Source organism: Typha angustifolia, chromosome 8 (genome assembly GCF_048772165.1).
Source record: "Typha angustifolia cultivar Huaian chromosome 8, ASM4877216v1, whole genome shotgun sequence".
Classification (NCBI taxonomy): Eukaryota; Viridiplantae; Streptophyta; class Magnoliopsida; order Poales; family Typhaceae; genus Typha; species Typha angustifolia.
Genome location: NC_133246.1, coordinates 16736083 through 16760723, shown reverse-complemented (window position 1 = coordinate 16760723; position 24641 = coordinate 16736083). Strand labels below are relative to the sequence as shown.

General features: G+C 39.7%; 5 protein-coding genes across 10 annotated transcripts; 4 read left to right on the top strand and 1 right to left on the bottom strand.

Moving 5' to 3' along the window:
* Positions 1-1022: 1022 nt before the first annotated feature.
* Positions 1023-5947, bottom strand: LOC140764728 (phosphoinositide phospholipase C 2-like). The gene is made up of 9 exons (XM_073103457.1): positions 5463-5947; positions 4307-4503; positions 3776-3911; positions 3456-3701; positions 3130-3371; positions 2802-2919; positions 1931-2083; positions 1750-1836; positions 1023-1453 (listed from the first exon to the last, which is right to left on the bottom strand). Exons 1-9 carry the CDS (start codon positions 5784-5786, stop codon positions 1160-1162), a joined length of 1797 nt encoding a protein of 598 aa, XP_072959558.1. The 5' UTR covers positions 5787-5947; the 3' UTR covers positions 1023-1159.
* A 2276-nt stretch (positions 5948-8223) lies between these two features.
* Positions 8224-11225, top strand: LOC140766000 (phosphoinositide phospholipase C 2-like). Of its 2 annotated transcripts, none has more exons than XM_073105370.1 (9): positions 8224-8564; positions 8666-8862; positions 8985-9120; positions 9369-9605; positions 9679-9911; positions 10010-10127; positions 10438-10581; positions 10653-10732; positions 10815-10957. In XM_073105370.1, exons 1-9 carry the CDS (start codon positions 8265-8267, stop codon positions 10822-10824), a joined length of 1455 nt encoding a protein of 484 aa, XP_072961471.1. In that variant the 5' UTR covers positions 8224-8264; the 3' UTR covers positions 10825-10957. The 2 variants fall into 2 exon arrangements, with proteins under 2 accessions (XP_072961471.1, XP_072961470.1); XM_073105369.1 differs by having other exon boundaries at positions 8225-8564; positions 10646-10732; positions 10815-11225.
* A 93-nt stretch (positions 11226-11318) lies between these two features.
* Positions 11319-14517, top strand: LOC140765999 (phosphoinositide phospholipase C 2-like). Of its 3 annotated transcripts, XM_073105368.1 has the most exons (10): positions 11319-11454; positions 11645-11927; positions 12115-12311; positions 12411-12546; positions 12696-12932; positions 13017-13234; positions 13314-13431; positions 13621-13764; positions 13863-13949; positions 14031-14517. In XM_073105368.1, exons 1-10 carry the CDS (start codon positions 11429-11431, stop codon positions 14322-14324), a joined length of 1740 nt encoding a protein of 579 aa, XP_072961469.1. In that variant the 5' UTR covers positions 11319-11428; the 3' UTR covers positions 14325-14517. The 3 variants fall into 3 exon arrangements, 2 of the variants coding, with proteins under 2 accessions (XP_072961469.1, XP_072961468.1); XR_012105258.1 differs by having other exon boundaries at positions 11359-11927; positions 13581-13764; positions 14031-14083; XM_073105367.1 differs by having other exon boundaries at positions 11359-11927.
* Positions 14518-14840: 323 nt separating this feature from the next.
* LOC140765998 (putative serine/threonine-protein kinase-like protein CCR3) lies at positions 14841-17569 on the top strand. Its single transcript, XM_073105366.1, has one exon. It carries the CDS (start codon positions 15155-15157, stop codon positions 17540-17542), a length of 2388 nt encoding a protein of 795 aa, XP_072961467.1. The 5' UTR covers positions 14841-15154; the 3' UTR covers positions 17543-17569.
* A 2583-nt stretch (positions 17570-20152) lies between these two features.
* LOC140764385 (uncharacterized) lies at positions 20153-24427 on the top strand. Of its 3 annotated transcripts, none has more exons than XM_073102937.1 (5): positions 20154-20501; positions 20576-21009; positions 23349-23734; positions 24059-24216; positions 24295-24427. In XM_073102937.1, exons 1-5 carry the CDS (start codon positions 20337-20339, stop codon positions 24301-24303), a joined length of 1152 nt encoding a protein of 383 aa, XP_072959038.1. In that variant the 5' UTR covers positions 20154-20336; the 3' UTR covers positions 24304-24427. The 3 variants fall into 3 exon arrangements, with proteins under 3 accessions (XP_072959037.1, XP_072959038.1, XP_072959039.1); XM_073102938.1 differs by having other exon boundaries at positions 24059-24192; positions 24295-24412; XM_073102936.1 differs by lacking the exon at positions 24295-24427 and having other exon boundaries at positions 20153-20501; positions 24059-24281.
* Positions 24428-24641: the final 214 nt, after the last annotated feature.

Genomic DNA, 24641 nt, shown 5'->3' with positions numbered 1-24641 from the left:
CTGAGTCGGCTTCGGACTGAGCTAAGATATTCGAGATTGTTACCGTCCACTAGTCTATTACATATTGAATTTAAATTGGATATAATAGATCTAACATAATATGTTAAATATAAAAAATATTATATTTTATTAGACTGAGTTTAATTAGTTTATATAAAGATATTTTAGTTATCTTTAAGGGTAACATACTTATATATTAATATATAATTTACTAAATATTTAATGTGAAACTAAAATGTTATAGAAATATACATGCATTATAGGTTATAATATATATGAGAGTAGTGGATCGGGCTTTCGAGCGGAAAAAGACTTAGCCCATGCCACCCACTATTATCTCGGGTTTGAATTGGACTAAATTTAGATAAGTCGGGCCTAATGATCATATCTAAGAGAAGGTGGTATGCTATCGCCCAACCACAAATCTTAGCTCTCTATTGTAACAATGATTGGTTTAGAGCAACAACGTCAAAGCTCAGCAATAGTGGAGGAGAAAGAGGACGGAGGATGTGATAAGGTGTCGATCACCCACAACACAAGAGATGTAGGAGGAGGATGAGCCAAAGGTGTAGGGTTAAAGAACAAGACGAGGGCCAGAGCAGCGAGAGGGAATCTTCGTTGTCGTCAAAGAAAAGAAAGGAAGGAGAGAGAGAGAGAGAAAATGCCCCCATTTGGCTAAAGGAGGAGACAAGGGAGAGAACAGACGTGCTGCTCTAGTCGAATTAGTTAGATATATTGATATCACTGTTGTTCTCAAAATTATAATCCTGAGAATTTTATTCAAGTCATACAGTATTTCTTATTTAACGATGTGAAATACAATGTCAGAGATTCAAGTAATACAATGTATCACCTGCATCTATAAAAAGATTTCATATTGCTTCATCACTTATCAATTAAGTATAGCTATTGTAGAATCATGGAGGATAGTTTGGATGGAATAAGATACAAAGATAATGCGGTCACATGCATGATCCACTTGGTTTACCCAAAGAGCAAGTATACTTCACTGACGATTCCTATATCAAGGAGCAATATCAAATAATCTATAAGAGGATTTTCGACAAGCATCACTTCGTTGGTTTTTTTACATACACGAGCAGTACATAACATAACAAATCAGGAAACCCCACACCCGTTTAAAGATAATTAGGAATCATCAAACAAATTCAAACCGCATGAGAAGCTTTACAGATTTGAACTTCATGCCCTTGCGATCAAAAAGAGGCACAGCTCGGATTCCGGGTCTCAGTTCAGATACCGGCAAGCACGTTTGTCCACCAAAATCATCCTTCTCAGACATATCATACTCATGTACCTCGACACGAAGTACAGCTAATTCAGGAACGGTTAATGGGAAGGTGAACTCTTCATCCCAAACTGGCGTCCAGTTATCCTCAATTGCCTTTGTTTTCTTCATAACACAGTCAGCTGGAACTCCAGCTATCCCTACCTGTTGATCCATCAATTAGTTGATAAATGGTTCTCAAGTAACACGAATTTGGCTAACAGCCTGGTTAAATATTGAGATCAGCCAGGTAAAATGTCAAAAACCCACCAAGTCAAAACTCTCATCTAATTTGTTTTATAAGAAATAGCTATCAACAAGACGCAAGGCAACTTCAACTAAAAACAAGGGATAAAAGAACAGATAAAAAGCTTTGTGCAAAAACAAAAAGAAAAAAGAAAACAGATAAAAGGCGGTAATCAAGAGAAAAAGGTACAAAACATAATAGTCTAGTTGCATACCCTTGTATAGAAATCTGGAGGGGAATATGCATCAAAATGTGTCTGTTTGAAGTCCATTCGCCAGCCATCGCCCATGTATACTTTAACCTGTTAGGAATATAATAGCCCAACTCAATTTTGGATTCCAACAAAATAGGAAGAATGGAAGATGGAAATAAAAGCAAAATACAAGTATTTGCACCTTCAAGGTCTTCTTTACAGGTAAATTTGCTTTGGGATCAAAAACCTCATTATCTGGACCAGTCTTCATTAGGAAATCAGGTTTCTTTACATAACCACAGCCCCCATTGGCTTTATAAAAGCCATGCATCAACCATAAGGACCGTCCGTATCCCTGCACAAAATAGAAATAGAGTTAAATGAAGTTCTAAAACTACATAACTGGAAGGCCCTAAAATCAGAAAAATGGAGCAGAAAAATAGAGTATCACACTGTTTTGTGCAGTTTACTTTTTGACTGTTGCTAATCAATTTTTCTAAGGCAACAATTGCACAACTTGTAAGTATGTTTGGACATAGATCATTATGACAAGCTAAGTTTAATGCGTCGTACAATCTAATACAGATCACAATTTTGTACATGGAACTGACATAGAGACCCCTGCTTATTCCATTCAAACCAGATCATAAGAAGCCAACTTACTTGAGTCTAGATAATGAAAAATATATAGGAAATCAAAGAGTTTTGAGTCAAGATGTCCAAAAGAAATTGACTATAGCCGTATAATGGCATATTGACTTGACAGCAACCTACTCGTGATGAATAGTACATATCATTTTGTAAAATAGTGGAAATCCACAACATAAATGTTCTTTAGCACCAAATATAACAATATTTGGGTTTACTACATACAAAGCCCAAGTGCACAAATTTTGTCGATAAACCAACATTATTCAAAGTGAAAATCTAGTTTTCTAGCCCTAGCCAGTAAATAAACTTCCAGTGTTATTTCTATATCACCAAATTTAGCCAGTATAATTTATATTAAGTAACAAAATCTTCATTTGGGGGGTCAACTGGGACCTTGCAAAAAAATTAGGATATGAGATAACCTGCATATTGAATGCAACCATTTGAGCACCGTGCGACCAGCCAATATATGGGTTGTAATTAGAAGAGTTGAAGCGTGTGCCCTTGGGATAGATTCTCAGTAGATTCCTCTGAGTAAACCTATCAAAAAATAGTTCATTATGTGAGAATCTGTCTAAAACTTCAAAGATAGAAGCAAAAAGGCCATATTCATGTCAATAATCATTTCTTGAAGGCATAAATATATTTCTACATGCATAAATGCAAGTATATGCATTCACATAGATACACATGTCCAATTCATATATATATATATATATATATAACGAGATTTCTGGCACTAAAAAGTACCTCACAAGATCAGCCCCATGAGATGCTGCGCCTTTAACTAGTTCTTGCTCACTCAAACTGACTCGCCTAACTTTATCTGGATCCACTTTCAGTGCGTCACTTAAGCTACCCTTAGGCTTTCCAGCTCTGATAGTAATCAACCTCTTGTACTCTGGTGAAGAGTCCTGACGCATTTTTTGGTAGTCATCATCATCAGCAGAGTCATCCTCATCATGGCTATGTTCAGTGTGGTTGCTTTCATTCTGTAACAGCACCATATGGCGAACTTGTAACTGATATTGTGATAATTAGAAACATAGATATACCCATTAGATAAAGTAACGAACCTTATTAGCAAATTCAATTTCAGTCTGAAGATCCGGAATTTCTTTTCCCCATGCTTCTTCTTCATTTGGTTCCTTTCCATTCTGAGAATTAACATCCTTCTCCTCTAAACTCTTAGCTTCAAGGTACTCCTTTGGCGGCTTCGTTGAAAGAAGAATGCGTTTCTTTAGAGCTTCTGGTGAAGGAAACTCTTGAAGAGAATCTGAGTCAGGGTAGTACAGAATGTCTCCAAATGTTTCTGTCACCATCTAAATAAAATGTCTTTCATAACTACTAAAGTTGACACATGTGATTGCTAATTGAACATAGAAATAGCAATTACCTTTGCTACTTTAGCTTGAAGATCCGGAGTAAGATGGTCCTCTAGAGTTATGATGACAGGATAAGGCGATGCGAAGAAGGCATATTCTTTAATGGAGTTTAAACATTTAAGAAGTGAAACTGGAGAAGTTAATGTCCTACAAAAAGTTCAAACGACCTATGAATCATAATAAGCAGTAGAGTTGTAAAATAACGGCAAAATAATGTCAAATGTTCATGCATGCATTAAAAGTAATTCCCACTGAATTTACATTCTATATAGCCAAGCAAAATGCCAAGTACTGAAACAATGATAATAGCCTATGAAAACATAATTTTTCAGAAAAATGGCACCAGGCTAATAGTTTGTGCTTATTGCACTTAACAACACTTAGCGGTGTATCCCTGATATACTTGCACAAACTAACTTCAATTTCTGGACGAATCACATCAAACATCAATTCCCACACGGTACAATAATATAAGCTAAAAATAATTGGTATATGATGGCATGAAAGTATAGTCTGCATATAATTCATCATTGGACCCATACCTTCCATGAAGGATATCAATATCATCTTTTGTAGAATTTGGCCACATATCGAGCTCAATTACTCTCACACCTCTTTTCAGTGCCTTTATGATAGGAATATCACTGCAATCACTGCTGAGCTGGTTCCCGGTCAGATATGAGTTATGGCCTGTATGTATGTAATAGTGTGACAATGGTGCGGTCATATCTTGGTGAACCTGAAACAATACAATTTCTGTCCCATGATATCCTAAACAATAGAAGGCAAAGAATCAATCATAAATGTAAAAGCATATCAAAGGGCACATCTCTTGACCTATGAGCTCTATGGTGGGACAAGGAAAGGGAAGAAAGCAAGCAGAAAGAAAGGGACAATTTCCCTCTCCCAAATATAGAGATCTTGGCAGGTACCAAAGGCTGTCTTTATGGATAATAGTGATATCGCCTTAGCAATGAATGTGTACATATGTGAAACGCATGAGGGAACCATTTCTGTATAAAATATGCAATTCAATTTTTTATCTTGATACCACAGGTACCAAAGATATGTTCAGCTAATTAAACCTCTTCAATATGTTTCACCATGTAGATTCCACTGACTGAATGTAGGTAAAATAAACTTTAGTAGGTTTAAATAAAGCGAAGTCCAGAAGACAACTAAATCCCTAATGAATACGTGCAGCATTAGAAGTTTCTATATTATGTTTTTTCTTTACATTAAAGTAAATGTCCATTGTGGCAGCTCAAAATTTAGCACTACCATTAGCAACCTCTGTTATAACATAGTACGATACATCTCCCTAAGCATCTTTCCTAGAATACGCTGAAGTTAGTTAGTTCTCGTTTTTTAATCTACATACCACAGAAGAGGACCATAAAGCATCATGTCTGGGAAGTTTCATAATAAAGCCGTTAATGCGTTAGCGGAATCTTCCAATATTAAAGGTACTAGAGCAATCTATTGACATTCTACATGTCAGTGACTCAAGCCACAACCTTTTCCTGATTTCCTGAATCCCCTTTGTTTTAATTAACTTATCCAGCCTCTAATTAGATCAATTAACCAGTAATAGAGATGGATCGAAAAGCCACGCCCTCAGATGAGGTTACAAGTAAGAAATTTCTTCTAGATCCTTAACGGATCCAACAATTAACGTTGAGATCTAAGAAGTAAGACCTGTGATCGGAGCGGAGGGTTGAGCTCCTCGGAGAAGAGGAAGTGGTGGAAATCTTCGAGAGCGAGGATTGGCCGAGATATCTTGGCGAGATGCATCCGAGGCCGGAGTTGGCGGATCCGCTCCATGACCCGCTCGGCGTCGGCGTCGGCGCCGTCGCCGGCGTCGGCATGGAAGTCGGCGAGGTACCGCCGGAGATGGTCGGAGCCCATGGTGGCGCCCCCGTCGGCGTAATATGTGAACGCCTCCTTCACGTCCTCCGGCGGCTGCGCCTCGTTCCACCGGAACTTCCTCGTGAAGCAAATACAGTACCTGTAGCTCCCCATCTCCTCCTCCTCCTCTCTCTCTCTCTCTCTCTCTCTCTCTCTCTCTCTCTCTCTCTCTCTCTCTCTCTTCTCTCTTTCTTTAACTTGATATTTTTCAAAATTTCTTCAAAGAGTTTCGATCGGAGGAGGGGAGAAGGGAGGCGAGACAGACGCAGGAGGAATTGCCGGAAGAGATAAAATAGCGGAGTGTGCGATGCATTTTTGCATATCACCACTTATAAGTGCTTAAATTACAGACACCATATCCTTTTGACGTTTTTGCATATTACCACCCTCCCAAGTTCGGATATATAAATTGCTTTCCTTCGGATTTCTGCAAAAAGAGGGGGCACTCTGCAATAAGGCCAAAATGTAGAGGGTGATTTGCAAAATATTTAGCAAGTTGTTGGATATAATTATGATTAAACATCCTTATCGTGTTCCGTCGCAGCTTACGGCATTCTTGCCGACGAGTAGGAGGCTATCCAATAGTGATCATTCGAAGAAAAAATATCTGCGGCTTGACAGATGCCACGTGGTAAAAAAAAAAGTAACAATATTTTATTAAAATTTTTGATAGAAATTATTTAAAAAAATTTAACTAACATGGTGAAAAATTATTAGCGTAACTAACAAAAACGGTTGATATGTATTTTCTGTGTGACTAAGGATGTCACGGAATGGATTACAATCTCAAAGTAATTATTATAGATAAAATTATACAATTGTTAAGCTTAATGGTTCGGCTCGGTTGATAATTCGACAATATGATTAGTTTGAAATAGCAACTCGACACCGTGTTGATTTAGGGTAAGTCTCGACGGTATTTAATTCAAACTAATCGCTCAGCGATACACATAACTTAGTCTACACTAGACAGTTTATTATATTAGTTAAAATTTAGTAGAACTGAAGTGTATATCTAAAATTCAAGCTCTTAAATAATAAAATAATAATAATAATAATAATAATAATAATGATAATTCTTGGCATAGTAAAAATTTGCTCTCTTGTTTATTTATTTATTTTTTAATTTTTTGGGACAATAAAAGCAGTATAGCTAGCAAATTCCTTCGCCTCCCAACGTTTCCTTGCATAGCAGCAGAATCGCTTTCATTGCACTCAATTCTTTTGAGCTTCCAAATTAATATATATATTTTTTTCCCTCTTGTCTACGCCTCGTAAGAGAACATTAAATAAGAAACCTTTCAGAAATGTTCAAGGGTATACTAATCGTACATAGTCCCTTTAAACAATAAATACAAGTGAAAAAATATCTTCCCATTGATCACAAGCTTCTCCTCTAGTAGTTTCCCCTCATCACTCCTCTTTGACCTTCAAATTTCTTGATAACCATCACCATGAGAGACAGACAGATTAATATATAGTTTTCTCCGCATGTTACTAATCCTAAACAAATTTAAAATATAAAATTTATTTATACTCGAATAGAAAACTCTAAAAGTTAACTCCAATTATAACTAAAATAATTTATTTGAGTGTTATGTGTATAGTTTAGATTTATTATAACCCTTATTATTATAGTTGGCCCACTGAACTTAATTCCAAGTTGGCCAGTTCAAACTTAGCTCTCAACCAGGCTCAATTTTATTGGATAATTATAATAAGATCACTTAACCAATTGCCCTTTTTTCAGGTGCATCCTAAATAATCCCTTCCGCTAGTTATACATTGAATCTTTTCGTTAAGTGTCGATGTGAGTGTTATATAATTAGTATAATATAGGGATTAATTTACTCTTATTTTAGTGGGTGGGTTGGGTGGGTAAGGTTTTCTTATCTGTCAAAGATTTAATGATTTGTGTCTACTTCTTACTTAATATAATCCTAGATTTAATCAACAGTTCAAGCTTGATCCAACCAGCTTGAATTAGTCTTACTTAAGACTTAAACTAAAATTAGGCTTAAATTGAGCTTGCCTTGAAATAGTACTGAATTGGGTTCCATTAAGCTTAGGTTCAATAAAAAATTAAGTCAATATCCGGGCGTCAAAATAAAAGAAGTGGCTCGGACTCGAGTCAGTTCAAAATAAGCCGAGCCAACTCTAAACAAATTCTTAGGTTTGAGCTAACTTACTCAGGCCCGACTCCTAATTATTGTTTATTTAAACCAGGATTCTTAAGAGTTACTTTGAAATTTGGTTTAGTTACAATATAGAAGTCATTACTGTAGATTCTCTACTAATATATAGCATCCAAACACTAACACAACAATAAGGCCACCCACTCGTACTGTTGAACAGCGAAAGAAAGCAATATCCACATTGCTCCACCTTCTCTACTATTTTTGTCGTGTCTCCACTCAAACAATCTTTTTAAGCTTTCGATGTTAGAGGTCCCACCAAAACGAATGACTCAGCCAGTGTTGACCAGGGTGGCAGGTAAAGCCATCGGATCGAGTAAACGTTAATTATATATAGACATCACACTCTTTATCTCCTCCTCCTGCTCTTAGCTCGTTTAATTATTCCTGATAACCGATGAGTACGACGTACAAGCTGTGCCTTTGCTTCCGGCGGAGGTTCCGGCCGGCGTCGAACGACCCGCCGGAGGGGATCAAGAAGGTGTTCGAGAGCTACATGGAGGGTGGGGTTGTCGGGGCAGAGAGGCTACAGAAGTTCCTCGCGGAGGTGCAAGGGGAGACCTTCTCACTCGAGGCGGCGCAGGCCGTGATCGACGGCGCGAAGGAGTTCAGGTTGATTAAGAAGAAGGGGCTCTCGGTTGATGCTTTCTTCCGTTACCTCTTTAGCGATGACAATGCACCTCTCTCTCCTCTTCAAGTGAGTATATATATATATATATATATATGTAAATTATGTCTAGTTCGTTATACATAGAAAGATGGAAGATGATATGTATTATATTCAACTTCCAATCTCAGGTTCACCAAGATATGAAGGCTCCCTTGTCTCAATATTACATATACACAGGTCATAACTCTTATCTAACAGGGAACCAACTCAATAGTGACTGCAGTGAAGTTCCTATCATTGAGGCATTAAAAAGAGGAGTAAGGGTTATTGAATTGGATATGTGGCCAGATGAATCAAAGACTGATGTACACATCCTTCATGGGGGGTGGGTATACATACATATAATATATATACGTATGTGGATTTCTCGAATAAATTTTCGTCATTAATTTGTACCATGAATTCGACTGAGTTGTTAAACACTCCTTGTCTCGTTTTTGATTTCAGGACGCTGACGACGCCGGTGGAACTGATCAAATGTTTACTATCCATCAAAGAACATGCTTTTGTAGCATCTCCATACCCTGTCATAATAACCCTTGAAGATCATCTGACTCCTAATCTTCAAGACAAAGTAGCTAAGGTAGATGATCAGATTTGATTATAGTTTGCTTCCCGACTCTACTGTACTTCAAACTATCAAGTTGCAACGGTTAGATTTTTCATCCAAAACAAACGGTCGCTATGAATAAATTACAAAGGGTACTTGAAAGTCTTTTATGTTCTAACTAATGGTTGATCCCGGGCAAATCCGCAGTGGAGGTAAATTGTAGCTTCTCCTTTGATTTATATATTGTTCAATGGGTTTGAATATACTATTTGTAAATCCAGATGATAAATGAGACTTTTGGAGAGATGTTGTTCATTCCAACTTCAGAGCACCTGGAAGAGTTCCCTTCACCTGAAGAGTTAAAGAACAGGATCCTTATCTCAACCAAGCCACCCAAGGAGTGTCTTGAAGTCAAGTCTTTCAAGGAAACAGACCAAGAAGTGACGAAGGGAACCGAAGAGGAAGCCTGGGGTAAAGAAGTCCCAGATCTTAATGCTGAAATTGGAACTAGTTGTAAGGTCAGATCAAGAACACCTGGATCGAGATAGTTTCATTACTGCTGCTTATAATTAATCACTTGTTAACTTGCAGATTGAGGATGAACACAGTGAGCATTTCGATGAAGAAGATCCTAACGAACTTGAACTAAAAGTCAATCTACTTGCAGCTCCAGAATACAAACGTCTGATTGCGGTCACTGCTAAGAAGAAGAAGGGTGAACTAAGCGAGTGTTTAAAGATTGATCCTCATAAAGTAGAACGCCTTAGCTTGAGTGAGCAAGTATTTGAAAAGGCTGTTCGTTCTCATGGAATTGAAATCATCAGGTAATCACAAATGTGGTCTATCTCTTTTAATTTCTTTTTCAAATTTTAAATCCATCCACAGAGATATCCACCTTCTTGCGTTATATATCTTGCTCCAGGCTCACTCAGAGAAATTTGTTGAGGATCTACCCAAGAAGCACACGGATTACCTCTTCCAACTATAACCCACTACTTGGTTGGATACATGGAGCTCAAATGGTCGCTTTCAATATGCAGGTGAATAATATTTGGAAATTTATCAAAATTGTTGACCGTATGAATTATCTTAACATAACATCCAGAGTTAATTTTAACATCAACTAACTGAATAAATCTTTAAAAATTTAAATATTTTAAAAAAAGTTACTCGAGAATATTAAAGTCATCTTACATCTATAGATAATTTAACGGTAGAGTATTTTTGAGGCATTTACTAAATATTTGTTCCTAAACTATTCCTTCACCAAGTAAACTCCAATGCTCCATTCCTATCTAGTGTGTTTGGTATTACTTTGTTCATTTATTGAGATTAAAAAGGAACTGGTAGGGACATGGGAGGGCCCTTTGGTTGATGCAAGGCATGTTCAGAGCCAATGGAGGGTGTGGTTATGTCAAGAAACCGGATTTCCTATTGAACGAAGAAAACATCTTCGATCCTAAATCCATTTTGCCAATCAAGACGACATTAAAGGTGATCTCTCTTCCTCTCTTAACTCCTTTCTTCTTTTTTTGAGCTCTCTCATATATCTCTACAGGTGACAGTGTACAAGGGAGATGGATGGCGATTCGATTTTCCTAAAACTTACTTTGATCTATTCTCACCACCAGACTTCTATACAAGGGTAAGACTAAAGAAATATAACATATATCGCAATTACCCACCTAGTCGTCTAACGAAGAAAAGATAATATACGTTTGTTACAGGTGGGAATAGCAGGAGTGGCGGCTGATGCAGTGATGATGCGAACGAGAGCAGTTGAGGACAATTGGACGCCGATGTGGAATGAAGAGTTTGTATTCCCTTTGACCGTTCCAGAGCTGGCATTGCTTCGAATCGAAGTTCACGAGTATGACATGTCCGAGAAGGATGATTTTGCCGGCCAAACTTGCTTACCAGTCTGGGAGTTGAGGCCGGGGATCAGGACTGTCCGCCTTTGTGATCGCAAGGGGAGGTTGCAACCATCCGTTAAACTCTTAATGCGCTTCGAGTTCTTGTAGTAATTCTCTTTGTATGCTCGCTTTCTCCTGTGTACGTATGAGGTTGGATGAATAAAGTAAGGAACGCCATTAAAACATTGAGAGCATAATTAGTCAAGTCATGCACTTTTCTTTTAATTTTATTAATCTTAAGCAAGAGCGTATGATGGAGTTATCGCATCTCTTTTCTTAATAAAATATTTTTATCTGTGCTTAACTTACTATATAGTCTAAATCCAGAGTGTTCCTCTTCTCTAATATTCTCCCCATGTCTCTGTTTCTAATTGTTTTTTTATGTTCTTAATCTTTTTAAACAACGAGCTTTGAGATAAAGCACAAGAATGGATGACCAGTTTGGAAGGCAAAGGTATCGCATCAAACGCTATCCTCCCTCTCTCGTCCATTAAAGAATAAACCCCTCACAACTCTATTCCTACGATACCATTCATTCTTTAATTATTCCTATATATATATATACTTTATATGAGCGTCACCCTTCTCTTAGATATCCTCCCGCTCTCATTTGATCGCCTGCAACTGATGAGTTCAAATTACAGGATGTGCCTTTGCTTCTGGCGGCGGTTCCGGCAGGCGTCGGACGACCCGCCGGAGGGGATAAAGAGGGTCTTCGAGAGTTACATGGAGGGAGGGGTTATGGGGGCAGAGAGGCTACAGAAGTTCCTCGCGGAGGTGCAAGGGGAGACCTTCTCACTCGAGGAGGCGCAGGCGGTGATCGACGGCGTGAAGGAGTTCAGGTTGATTAAGAAGAAGGGGCTCTCGGTTGATGCGTTCTTCCGTTACCTCTTTAGCGACGACAATGCACCTCTCTCTCCTCTTCAAGTGAGTATATATATATATATATATATATATATATATATTTGTGTGCACTGTTCATAGATGAAGTGGGGAATTATTTGAATCTTTTGACTACGTTAAAAGTATGTAAATTATGCGTCCTTTTTTATAGAAAGATATAGATTAACAAAGAGATCTGATGATATGTATCATCTTCAACCTTCAATCTCAGGTTCACCAAGATATGAACGCTCCCTTGTCTCATTATTACATATACACAGGCCATAATTCTTATCTAACAGGGAACCAGCTCAGTAGTGAGTGCAGTGATGTTCCTATCATTAAGGCACTGAAGAGAGGAGTACGAGTTATTGAATTGGATATGTGGCCAAATGAATCAAATGATGATGTACTCATCCTTCATGGAAGGTATATATATGTGAACTTAATTTCTGAAGATTCTCATCATTTGTACCACGAATTTGTGTGAGTTAGTAAACACACACACTGTCTCATTTTTAATTTCAGGACGCTGACGATGCCTGTGGAACTCAACAAATGTTTGCTATCTATCAAAGAATATGCTTTTGTAGCATCTCCATACCCTGTCATAATCACCCTTGAAGATCATCTGGCTGCTAATCTTCAAGATAAAGTAGCTAAGGTAAATTTCTTTTATATGTTTGTATTCAAATAGTTGGGTCTAATAGTATTCGAACTCAGAAATCTTCGCTACGATGCTACGTTTTGCTAGAGAATGATGACTTTTTCTATTTTATATCCTAACAATATCATATGTCTCTCCTAATCCAGTTGATAAAAGAGACTTTTGAAGAGATGTTGTTCATTCCAACTTCAGAACAGTTGGAAGAGTTCCCTTCACCTGAAGAGTTAAAGAACAAGATCATGATATCAACCAAGCCACCAAAGGAGTATCTTGAAGCGAAGTCTTTCAAGGAAACAGACCACGAAGTGAAGAAGGGAACCGAAGAGGAAGCATGGGGTACAGAAGTCCCAGCTATTAAAACTGAAAGGAGAACTAGTTCTAAGGTCAGATCAAGAACACCTCAAGAGTTGTATTACGACTGCTTACAGATTGTCCTTTAAAAGAATTAATCACTTGTTCACTTGCAGGCTGAGCATTTCAATGAAGAAGATACTGATGAAGTCGAGGAAAAAGCAAATCTATATGCAGCTCCTGAGTACAAACGTCTGATTGCGATTACTGCTAAGAAGAAGAAGGGTGAACTAAGCGAGTGTTTAAAGATTGATCCTCACAAAGTAGGACGCCTCAGCATGAGTGAGCAAGTACTTGAAAAAGCTATTCATTCTCATGGAATTGAAATCATCAGGTAATCATAAATCTGGTATTCAAATTTTAAATCCATCCACAGAGATGTCCCACTTCTTGCATCATATATCTTGCTCTAGGTTTACTCAGAGAAACTTGTTGAGGATCTACCCCAGAGGCACACGCATTACCTCTTCGAATTATAACCCACTTGTTGGTTGGATACATGGAGCTCAAATGGTCGCATTGAATATGCAGGCAAATAACATTTCTCTTATGTTCCTTTCCTAAATTTACAAATAGACTAAAATCCTAATTAATATTTACCTTTTCCTTTCCCTTCCTTACTGTTATCTACTATGTTTGGTATTAAGCTTTTCCTATCAATAATTTTATCCATAATTCAGAGTTCTTTACTCTGCCGAAGCTGTATCAATTGTCTGATAGGGATATGGGAGGGCACTTTGGTTGATGCAAGGCATGTTCAGAGCCAATGGAGGGTGTGGTTACGTCAAGAAACCAGATTTCCTAATGGACGAAGAACACATTTTCGATCCTAAATCCCATTTGGCAATCAAGAAGACACTAAAGGTGATTTCTTTTATATAACCTTTCTAGCTCCAATTGTTTTTCTCTCATCTGATTATCTCAACCGTTGCAGACCTGCTGATGCTGTTATATATTTACAGGTGACAGTGTACATGGGAGATGGATGGCGATTCGATTTCTCTCAAACTCACTTTGATATATACTCACCACCAGACTTCTATGCAAGGGTAAAATTAAAGAAATAAAACAACTAAAAACTTAAGAGTTTACTCTCAGAATACCAACATTTTATATATACATGCATGCAGGTGGGAATAGCAGGAGTGCCAGCTGATAGCCTGATGAAGCGAACGAGAGCGATCGAGGACAATTGGACCCCAATGTGGAGCGAAGAGTTTGAATTCCATTTAACTGTTCCAGAATTGGCATTGCTTCGAATCGAAGTTCATGAGTATGACATGTCCGAGAAGGATGATTTTGCTGGCCAGACTTGTTTACCTGTCTGGGAGTTGAGGCCTGGGATCAGGACTGTCCGCCTTCATGATCGTAAGGGAGAGCTGTTACCATCTGTTAAGCTCTTAATGCGCTTCCAGTTCTTGTAATTAATTACCTCTGTATGTTTCAATGTCAGAGGAGCAGGAATAAGGAATGCCACCAGAGGCATTGGCATGTAATAAGATTTAATTGAGCTTCTATGATACATATCAAAAATCCTACTTCTTGTAAGATTATATGTTAGTTGATTTGACCAAACAAAGATTGCAGAGCAGTTAGTTCACTGGAAAGACTCTTTGACTTGGCCCAAAGCGAAACCAGTTTGAGTCCACGTGAGAATGCGATGGTCTGAGAAGCGACGACGAGTCCACGGTCGTCGCAGCCGTAGTTGGTTAGTCGTTCACTCTTCTAATTTTTCTATTTGGTTCACTTTTAACTGTACCCGATAACGTAATGCGTGAGTTGAGTTTTTTACCTTTTATATTTTCTTTCTACATTAATATATTGACCCGTTAATTAACTGCTGTACTTGGACATCCATTTCGTCGGACGGTTGTGATCACAGAATCCGTGATCAGGCGCTTCAATGCGAGAATTAAAGCGTACAGTGTGATCCTTGGTCTCTTCTCGCTTTCAACCGTCGTCCTTTAAAGTGGCGGGGAAGTCCACAAATTCCAGCGACTGGGCTCCACCGGTTAACTTTATCCCATCTCCTACACCGTTGATTTCAAATCCTGCGGTTCGATCAGTGTTTGCTACGTTATACGGCAGAATTCTCCGACGCGTTCTTCGTCCAGCTTTAATCCGCGTTTTTATACTACTTTCGTTGTTTCCTCGCTCGCTATTCTATCCGACTTTTCTCTCGGGGTTCCAAAATCTCTGTCTTCTTCCCCCCCATGAGGGAACACCGAAAGCACCGCTCCATCACCACCATCCGATGAACGCCCCGGTCACCGCCGCGGTGGCGGTAACAGCCGTCCTCGTCCTCCTCTTCGCCGTCTCTGATGCGACCGGTTCCGCTGCCACTCTTGCCATCACCCACGGCGCCGGTACCACCGTATGCGGCGTTGCCGCCGGCACTGCTCCACGGACCGTCTACTGCACTGCCGTCTCGGCTTCTCTGGCGGGGCCTACGAACCCCCTTCTCCCCAACGCCTCCTCCTTTGCGTCCGTCTCCGGCGGCCGGGACTTCCTCTGCGGTCTCAGATCTGACGGCGCCGCTTTCTTCTGCTGGAGGTCCAGTGACCTCATCCCCAAGCGCGTCTACAGCGGTCGCGCAACCCTCGCTGATCTCGCCGTCGGCGAGGACCAGATCTCTGCCGTCGATCTCAACGCCACCGCGATCCGATGGTGGAGAGGCGGCCGCAGATTTCCCTCTTACGTCTCGGGTACCTACCGATCCCTCACCTCGGGAAACGGCTTCTCGTGCGCGATCAGCGGTAACGCTACCGTCCGGTGCTGGGGGCCGCGTGGTGACGGGATTCAAACCGCCTTCGCGAACCTCTCCATGGGTAGTATCGTTGCGGGGGACTCCCACGTCTGCGGTCTGGACACAGCCGGTATCCTCCTCTGCAAGGGGAGCAACGAGTCCGGCCAATCTAATGCGCCATCGAGCTCGGCGTTCGAGTTCTCGAGCCTCGCATTGGGCTCGAGCCACACTTGTGCTATTAGGCAACCAAATGGCACCGTGGTTTGCTGGGGCGGCGGTAATGGAAGTAGCGGTGTCTACCTTCCATTCAACTCGACCGCGTTCGAGTTCATTGTTTCCGGAGGCAATCTCACCTGTGGGCTAACCACGGTCAACTTTTCGGTCGTTTGTTGGGGATTGAATGGAGGCAATTCGTCGAACACCTTGCTGCTCTCGTTGCCGAGAATTCTCCCGGGGATATGTGCGGCAGATGAGCATAGCTGCAATTGTGGGGTTTATCCGGACTCTCAGAGTCTTTGTTCCGGCTCTGGTGTAATATGCAGTCGTTGTGGTCTCGGAGGTCCATCGCCTTCTCCACCAGCATCGCCGCCATCTTCTACCTCAAAGAGAGTGGGCAAAGGATGGGTGGCTTTCGGCGCAGTAGGAGCAGTCGGTGGCTTTGCCGGAGTTTGCACGATTGTATATTGTCTGTGGATTGGAGTATGCAGGCAAAAGAAAATCCACAATTCGGTCCAGCCCACGCTAGCCGCCACCGCCGGAAACGGAGCATCCAATGGTGCCAATTCAGGTGCGGGGCCCAAAGTCTCGCGCCTTCCGAGCCCGTTCACTTCACCTTCCGGCTCGAGGTCTCGCATTTTTCGTCGGCAAAGTTCGCGAATCATGATGCGGCAACGGAGCGGGCCGTCGTCGTTCAAGGACCGAGCCGAAGAATTTACCTTCGCCGATCTCGCGGCGGCCACCAACAGCTTCTCACTCGACACCAAGATTGGCGCCGGAAGCTTCGGCACCGTCTACAAAGGTAACCTCCCCGACGGCCGACAAGTCGCCATTAAAAGAAGCGAGCCAGGGCCAAGAGCGAAGAAGTTCCAAGAAAAGGAGAGCGCATTCCAATCGGAGCTCGCATTCCTCTCCAGGCTTCATCACAAACACTTGGTGGGCTTCGTGGGCTACTGCGAGGAGAAACAAGAGAGACTTCTCGTCTACGAGTACATGAATAATGGCGCTCTCTACGACCATCTCCACTCCAAAGACACAAATTTTGACTCCCCTGTCCTTAATTCATGGAAGGTGAGAATAAAAGTCCTCCTCGATGCCGCGAGAGGGATCGAATACCTCCACAATTACGCCGTCCCACCCATCATCCACCGCGACATCAAATCCTCGAACATACTGCTCGATTCCAATTGGGTCGCTCGCGTTTCAGATTTCGGCCTATCTTTGATGGGTCCGGAGTCGGAAGACTCGCACCTATCCATGAAAGCAGCGGGGACGGTGGGCTACATGGATCCGGAATACTACGGATTGCACCATTTGACAGTAAAAAGCGACGTGTATGGATTCGGGGTGGTGATCTTGGAGGTTTTGACAGGGAAAAGAGCCATCTTTAAGGAGGAGGAAGGGGGGACTCCTGCGAGCGTGGTGGATTACGCGGTGCCGAGTATAGTAGCGGGAGAGGTGGACAAGATGCTCGACCAAAGGCTCGAGAGACCGGGGGCACGTGAGGCGGAGGCGGTGGAGCTCGTGGCGTACACGGCGGTGCATTGCGTGCGGCTCGAAGGGAGGGAGAGGCCGGTGATGAGCGATGTCGTCGCGAATCTCGAGACCGCGCTCGCGCTGTGTGATGATAGCCATGGGAGCATCTCCAGTGCTAGCCAATCGCTCACCTCCGTGGACTAAAGAACATCAATTCTTCATTAAATCAAGGTTTATTTTAATTCTTCTTCTTTTTTTTCTCCTGATTTATATTGATAATTTTCTCGTCGATGCTTGTAAATGCAATTTTCTGGCATCTAAATGTTTGGCATATTTAATTGATGTATTCTTTTCTTTTCTAGCTTTCTTTTTCTCAAATAAATAACTATATTTTTTTATTGATGCATCAATAGTCAAACTTCAGCCAACCTTTTGAAAAAGAAAACATATATCCTATGAATATTTAGTACGAAATAGATGAAGCGAATAAGGCTGGTATAGTGGTACTTCATTGCTCGTAACAGGAATAATGCTTAGTTAGTTAGAGAAGTTCATAATATATTATATAAATATTTTAAGGTTTGAAATCCAACTATAGCCATTAAATTATCAGTTCTTAAAAAAAAAATTTAAAACTCAAATGTCAGCTAGGTATTGAAAAGGGGTGATGTGGAGTTAAGACTTTTGTTGAATAGCTCTGATTCGATTAGGTAGATGCAAAGGGTTAACTAAGGTCTGATCATATTTGATTCGTTATTTTTCTGACTTTGAAAGGTGAGAGCATTGTCAAACATTTCAAAGTGATGGTGATGTGGGAGTAGGTTAAACAGTTCTACTCATCTCTTGTCAAATTATTCACCTGGGGCATAGAAAAGTATCATTTAAACAGAAGCCATGCAGGTATCTTGTTATCACCCAGCCTATGCTATTCAAGTAGCAATTGCTTGTCTAGGAAGCAGGGTAGGTTCGCTGGCACTATTTTGGTTTGGTAATGACCAATGACTAGTGGTGCCGTTATGATTGGTCCAAGTAATGCAGGAACAGCACACAATCACAAAAAAGGGTAATGAGAAATGGGAAGCCGACATTCACACTATTGATAATGCTGTGTGAACCAGATTATAATATTCTATGGTGCTGGTGAAGCAACTATCTATATATATATATATATTTAAAATTATTCATAAGTAGGCTAAATATGAATTGAATAATAGGTCGATCATTTCTAAATACAGAAGCACTTAGATTCCACTGAGTTTTTAGCTAATATAATAGCTAAAGCCATTGAGTTTAGTTACCAAATAATTTCTCCATAATATTATTTAGAGTTGGAGTTGAACCTATGACCTCTTTAATTATGGAGAAAGTCAAGTCTATTAAATATTTATTATGTTTTAATTATTAAGAAGGGGAGCAGCTGGACAGCTAATTTGTTGTAATTGCTGATCGGTCCGACGCTCCAACGACCATAAATGTCAAACAATAGAATCTATTGCAGCTCAGGTGGCAGAACGACTTGATCATGCACCCAACGACCAATTGGCAGCCCAATCAACTTCTCGGTTCCTTCCGAAGAGTTCAAAACATACCTTGGCCCAAATAGTACTCACTCCCTAATCCAAGTCGTACCATATGATTCTAGAAGTTTTTTTTTTTCTTTTTCAAAATATATGTTATTTGTCTAGACACCTACCCAATTACATTTCAAATTAAAATTTGATAATTTAATAGGAAAAAATGAGAATATCTTTAACTAAGAAAATATTATGAAAACTACAACAAGGGTAGCTTTTTTATGTCTAAATTGTTTACTTTTTAACAGTAAATTAAAAAGGGTAGGTATAAAAATCATGTGTTTTAAAAATAAAAGTAAATACTAATTTTGAAGGGTATGTAAGCTAAAAATCCCTATTAAGAATTGCAAGTGAATGAGATCCCAGAATCATAAGCTTAGCTTACAGGAGTAAAAATGGTGATGGTTGGATTTTCTGGAGCACAAAATGAGTAAGAGTGATTTTAATTTAAGACTGTGCTATAATTAAGAGTTGCATTTTGATGTACTTCACATGTTAGAGATTTTACTTTATTTAAGATTGAAGTGTATAACTAACTCTAATACACAAAATTAATATAAACTATAAAATAAATAATGTATACTATATTGTTTATATATATGGCTGAGCTCACGAGCTCAGTGAGGAACCAATGGTAAATCATAAATTTAATTTTTTACTTAATTATACTTTACCTTATGTATTTTGACACATTATTATTTTATCCTCGTATATTATAAATAGCATATAACTCCTATACTTTTGAAAAACTACATACCCATTGTGGCCGATATATTAAAATTAACTTTCTATCATCTAAAATTGAAAAGAAAATTTATATTTTATTAGATGATAAATTAAAATTAATTATCTACTCTTAAACAGTATCGAAATTTTAAGAACTTTTAATTCACACTAACAAAACACATGGTTGATTTGGTGTTACTACTAGAAGCAACATAGGTAAAAATAAGATGGAAAAATGAAATGAAAAAGTTTAGAAGTCGGAGAAAGAAGATGACTTGGAAAAAATACTTTTTTTATAGTTTCGTTTAAAAAAAGAAGATGAGAGCAAAATTATTCAATAAATTTTAAAAAATTATATACGTAGGTAATTTAGTATAGCAAAAAATATTTTATTATTTATGTGCTTCACAGATGGCTTTTGACTAAGTGAAGTCTAATAGATAGTGGGGGTACATGGGGGCAAACTGTAATTTCATTTTCTCCCTCCTTACATAAGCTAAATAGAAGCAGAGGAGCGAGCATTACCCCGGACGACACGAGATTTAATGAGCCGGGTTAGAATAGAGTAAGCGTAGAAACAGAAGCATAGGTGAGAGCGAGAGAGAGAGAGAGAGAGAGCTATTGGTGCCCTTGTTCTCGAGCTACGAAGAAGTCCTACGAGATCTTGGAGAAGAACGAGATCGAAGTAGCAAGAAGAGATGGGCGTTGATTACTACAAAGTTCTTCAAGTCGATCGAAGCGCCAAAGACGACGACCTTAAGAAAGCCTATCGCAAGCTCGCTATGAAGTGGCACCCGGATAAGAACCCTAGCAACAAGAAGGAAGCCGAAGCCAAGTTCAAGCAAATCTCCGAGGCCTACGATGTACTCTTATACTATATATCCCGCCTTTGTCTATTATTCTCCTTATCCAAATCCTAATCTAAAACCCTAGACAGGTCTTAAGCGATCCTCAGAAGCGCGCAATCTACGACCAATTCGGGGAGGAAGGGCTTAAAGGACAAGTTCCCCCCCAATCCGGCGCTGGATTCGGGTCCGGGAATGCCGAGTTCAGGTTTAACCCTAGGAGCGCCGATGAGATCTTTTCTGAGATTTTTGGCTCGTCAAGTCCATTTTTTGGCGGTGGCGGCAGTGGTGGCATGGGGGAGGGAGCCGGGGGGTCGCGAGGCGGAGGAGGGCGGTTTCCTCGGGGTTTATTCGGGGAGGATATTTTCACGGCGTATGGAGGGGGTGGGCGAGGGGAGGGGTCGGCAAATGTGGCACCCCGGAAGGCGCCGCAGATTGAGCGACCGCTGGTTTGTAGCCTCGAGGATTTGTATAAGGGGGCGAGTAAGAAGATGAAGATCTCAAGGGATGTTTTTGACGCTAATGGGTAAGCTATGCAAGTTCTTGGTTGGATGCTGATTACTTGTTCTTGCTTTTCGATGCTAGATCTTTATTGAGAGTGTTCTCATGGAGTTTATCTGTGTATGTTTGTGTAGTATATTAAGAGAAATTCTTCAACCATGATGTGATACCTTGGCCTTAGACTGCATTCTTGTTCTATCATAAATTGGAGCACAATGTAGCTTGTTCCATTGTTCGTCTGCTGAATAGGCATTCTGGATCGATCAGTTATATGTTACGCGAACAGATGTGAGCTTGATATATTCATTTTGGCTGCTAGCGTTCTACTGTTGCAGTGTTGGTTTTAGACCTCGCTTGACATGCCTAGTTGCTCCTGCTTAACATGATTGTAGTGAACTACGTAGACATATATACAGTATTAGCATATCCACATTCAATATGTACTTATGTAGGCTGTCCTCACAATTTATATGCATTAGGATTTGCGTAGATCATGTTTTCTTGTTGTAATATCATATGTTTGATTCTTTTTCTAAGTACAAAGTTACGATATATCTAATTAATCATCATATGGAACTCATCCACATTGTGAGATAAAGGTGTAAAATTTATTGCTTATTTTCTATCATTCACCTTGATATCTTTTGGGTATAGGCAAGTTTCTCTTATGCATAGACCATCTCTGAATATCCTGTAATGCTAACTAGCTTTGGGAACTAGCCATGCACGTGAGAGTTTAGTAAGGAAATACTAGATAGACAAATCTTCTTGCCAGGCAGACTGTTGACTATCTATAGGTCTCTGTTTTTGAAGGGGTACAAAGAGTTCCACTAAAATCCATGTATTACTGACTTTCAATGAAGAACCCTTTTGCATGAGAAAGTCAGCTTTTTTTTATTTTAAATATATGAAAGAGCGGGAATCAAAGATATCTGATGTCAAGTTTGGCAATCCGGCTTACTTAGCAGTAAGAAACAAGTGGTTGTTGATGACTCAGCTGACCAAGTATGCCTGTGACTCTCCCTAGTATCTGGTAAATGACCAACTGTGCCTTTGACTCTCCCTGATATCTGATAAAGATAGTTGGCAGAAAGTAATGGATGAAATGATCCTTGGTATGTTTATAGCCTATAGACCAACTTCCGTTATTGCAAGGAATCACTTACTTCAAGGTCTATTTCCATTATTGCTGGTAAACATTAGTTACATTACTTCACTATAGCTCTGGACTGATTTAACCTATAAGAGGATTCTCTAGGAAACTGCACATTCTAACTTCCACTATGCAAGGGGTTAGAAATAATTTATATGGATCATTATGCTGTCATTCATACGTAGTGATCCTTTATGCTTAAGAATACCCATCTTAAGGTCATGTTAATGTTTCTATGCCTTAAATTTTTGTAAATATACAAGATCTTTGGAAGCCTTGTCCTTCTCTGGCCTCAATGTATATGACATGAAAAATTGAGTAGAAGTACTTCAAGTTCGACTTGTTAGACCTTGGTTGATATGTTAGGTCTGTTTGGCTCTCTAGTTTCTGACTGAAGTATATTTTGGTGGACTGTATTTTTAAGCTGCATTATTGTAGCAGAGTGTAAGTACACAATAACACATTGCTACATTGTGGCCACTTGTCTCAATTAAAGAAGTGGCAAACTCGAGAGCTTTCAGTAGGTTGGAGAGGGGCCCTATTAGGATTAGGCTGAATTGAGGTAGTTTGGTTAGATCAATTCGTCAGTTGATGTCAGGTTTTGTCAGACCTATCAATTCAACACTTTGGCTGTTGTTATTTGTTAATGGTATAAAATTTTAACAGATAATACATTTCCTTTTCATGGTCAGTTTTTCAGTCCGCTGAATTTATTAGAGTATAGCGTACAGCGAGTCATAAAATACCATGCGCAACATCATGCCAATTGTTCAACATCGTGTCAATTGTTGTTTTCTCCTGTTATACCGAAGTACAATTCATCTTGTTTCTAGCCAATATTTATCTCCATACTCCCTTGATGGATGTGAGAAAACATGATATGGTTTAACATTGCCAATGATTTTTCATCTCTTCTCAATAATAGTTCCAACCTTCATTGCAGTAATAATCGGTTCTTTACTTCTCCTGATAATGATTTTTGTTAGATATTAGCAGTGAAACAGAATTATGTTAAAATTCCATATCTATCAGAATGCATACGTTCATGAGCCCTATGCTTGTTCTTACAATTTATATTTTTTCGGTGAGAATTTTCTGGTAGTTGTTATCACAAAACATAAGTGATATGCTGTAGCAGTAAGAATTCTCTAAGCTATTATTTTCAAGGAGGCCTATCATTGTTATTAATGTATACTGCTTTTCTTCTTCAGGCGGCCAACAACTGTGGAGGAGATTTTGACTATTGATATTAAGCCTGGCTGGAAGAAGGGTACAAAGATCACATTTCCTGAGAAAGGCAATGAAATGCGTAACTTAATACCTTCAGATCTGGTGTTCATCATTGATGAGAAACCACATAGTATGTTCAAGAGAGAGGGGAATGATTTGATCGTCACCCAAAAAGTTTCTCTTGTTGAGGCTCTCACTGGTTGCACTGTCCAGTTGACAACTCTAGATGGCCGTCACTTGACAGTTCCTATAAAATCCATTATCAGTCCCAACTATGAAGAAATTGTTCAAGGTGAAGGCATGCCGATATCAAAGGAACCATCTAAAAAGGGGAACTTAAGGATTAGATTTCAAATCAAATTCCCGAGTAAGCTTACGCCTGATCAGAAGACAGGCATTCAACAATTGTTATCTTGACTGATAGTCAATGACTCTTTGCATAACTATGCTTGTTTATTCACATCGAGAGTTGAAATATAAGTGTGGTTCAGTTTGTGACTTCAGAAGTAGTTTCAGGAGTAGCAGTTTAGTACTTAGGTTCTACAAGCTCTAGCTGGATGCCTGGATCTAATATGCTGCTTACTTATTTTCCAAGAAAATGCTAGAAATATTAGCATGCAAATCAATTTTTCTGGACATCCATGTTTTTTTATCTCTTCTATTGAGACAGACAATCAATGTGATGATATAGGTCGGTTTGACAGTGCACTCCTTAGGCCGCTTCATGACATTGTTGGTCTCGGAAACAGGCCCCCCACAGCCATTCCCAGAATCATCTTTGTAAGCGCATATGAGAAGCTTGACCAAGGATCTGGGTCTACAGAGGTATCCTCCTGTGTGCATCAAATGGTAAACAACCATAATCACGCGTATTTTCCTTCTCTTCCTCTAGCATTTGCTTTGCATCATTGAATTCAAGACATGCAGGGCCACTAAAGTTGAATTCGGTATATGAAGATAAAGATACAAAGAGGAGACAATTTGCCTATACGATGCACCACTCGCTCTTCTATTTGCATAATATGTGACAGATGAATGATCTCCAACATCAATTCGTTGCCGCATATGAATATTTTTCTCCCAGCGATCTAACACATTTTTGACTGACGGATGGCAATATGGCATCCATTGTACCATAACTACCAGCCCTTGCAAAGAAGCAGTACGCAATTCGGAGCTCCGTTTTAGATATTCATCCAGGGAACTCCGACCCGCCCGGACCCGAGAAAAGGTTGTTCAGCACCACACCACCATTTGATTGACAAGGACATCTG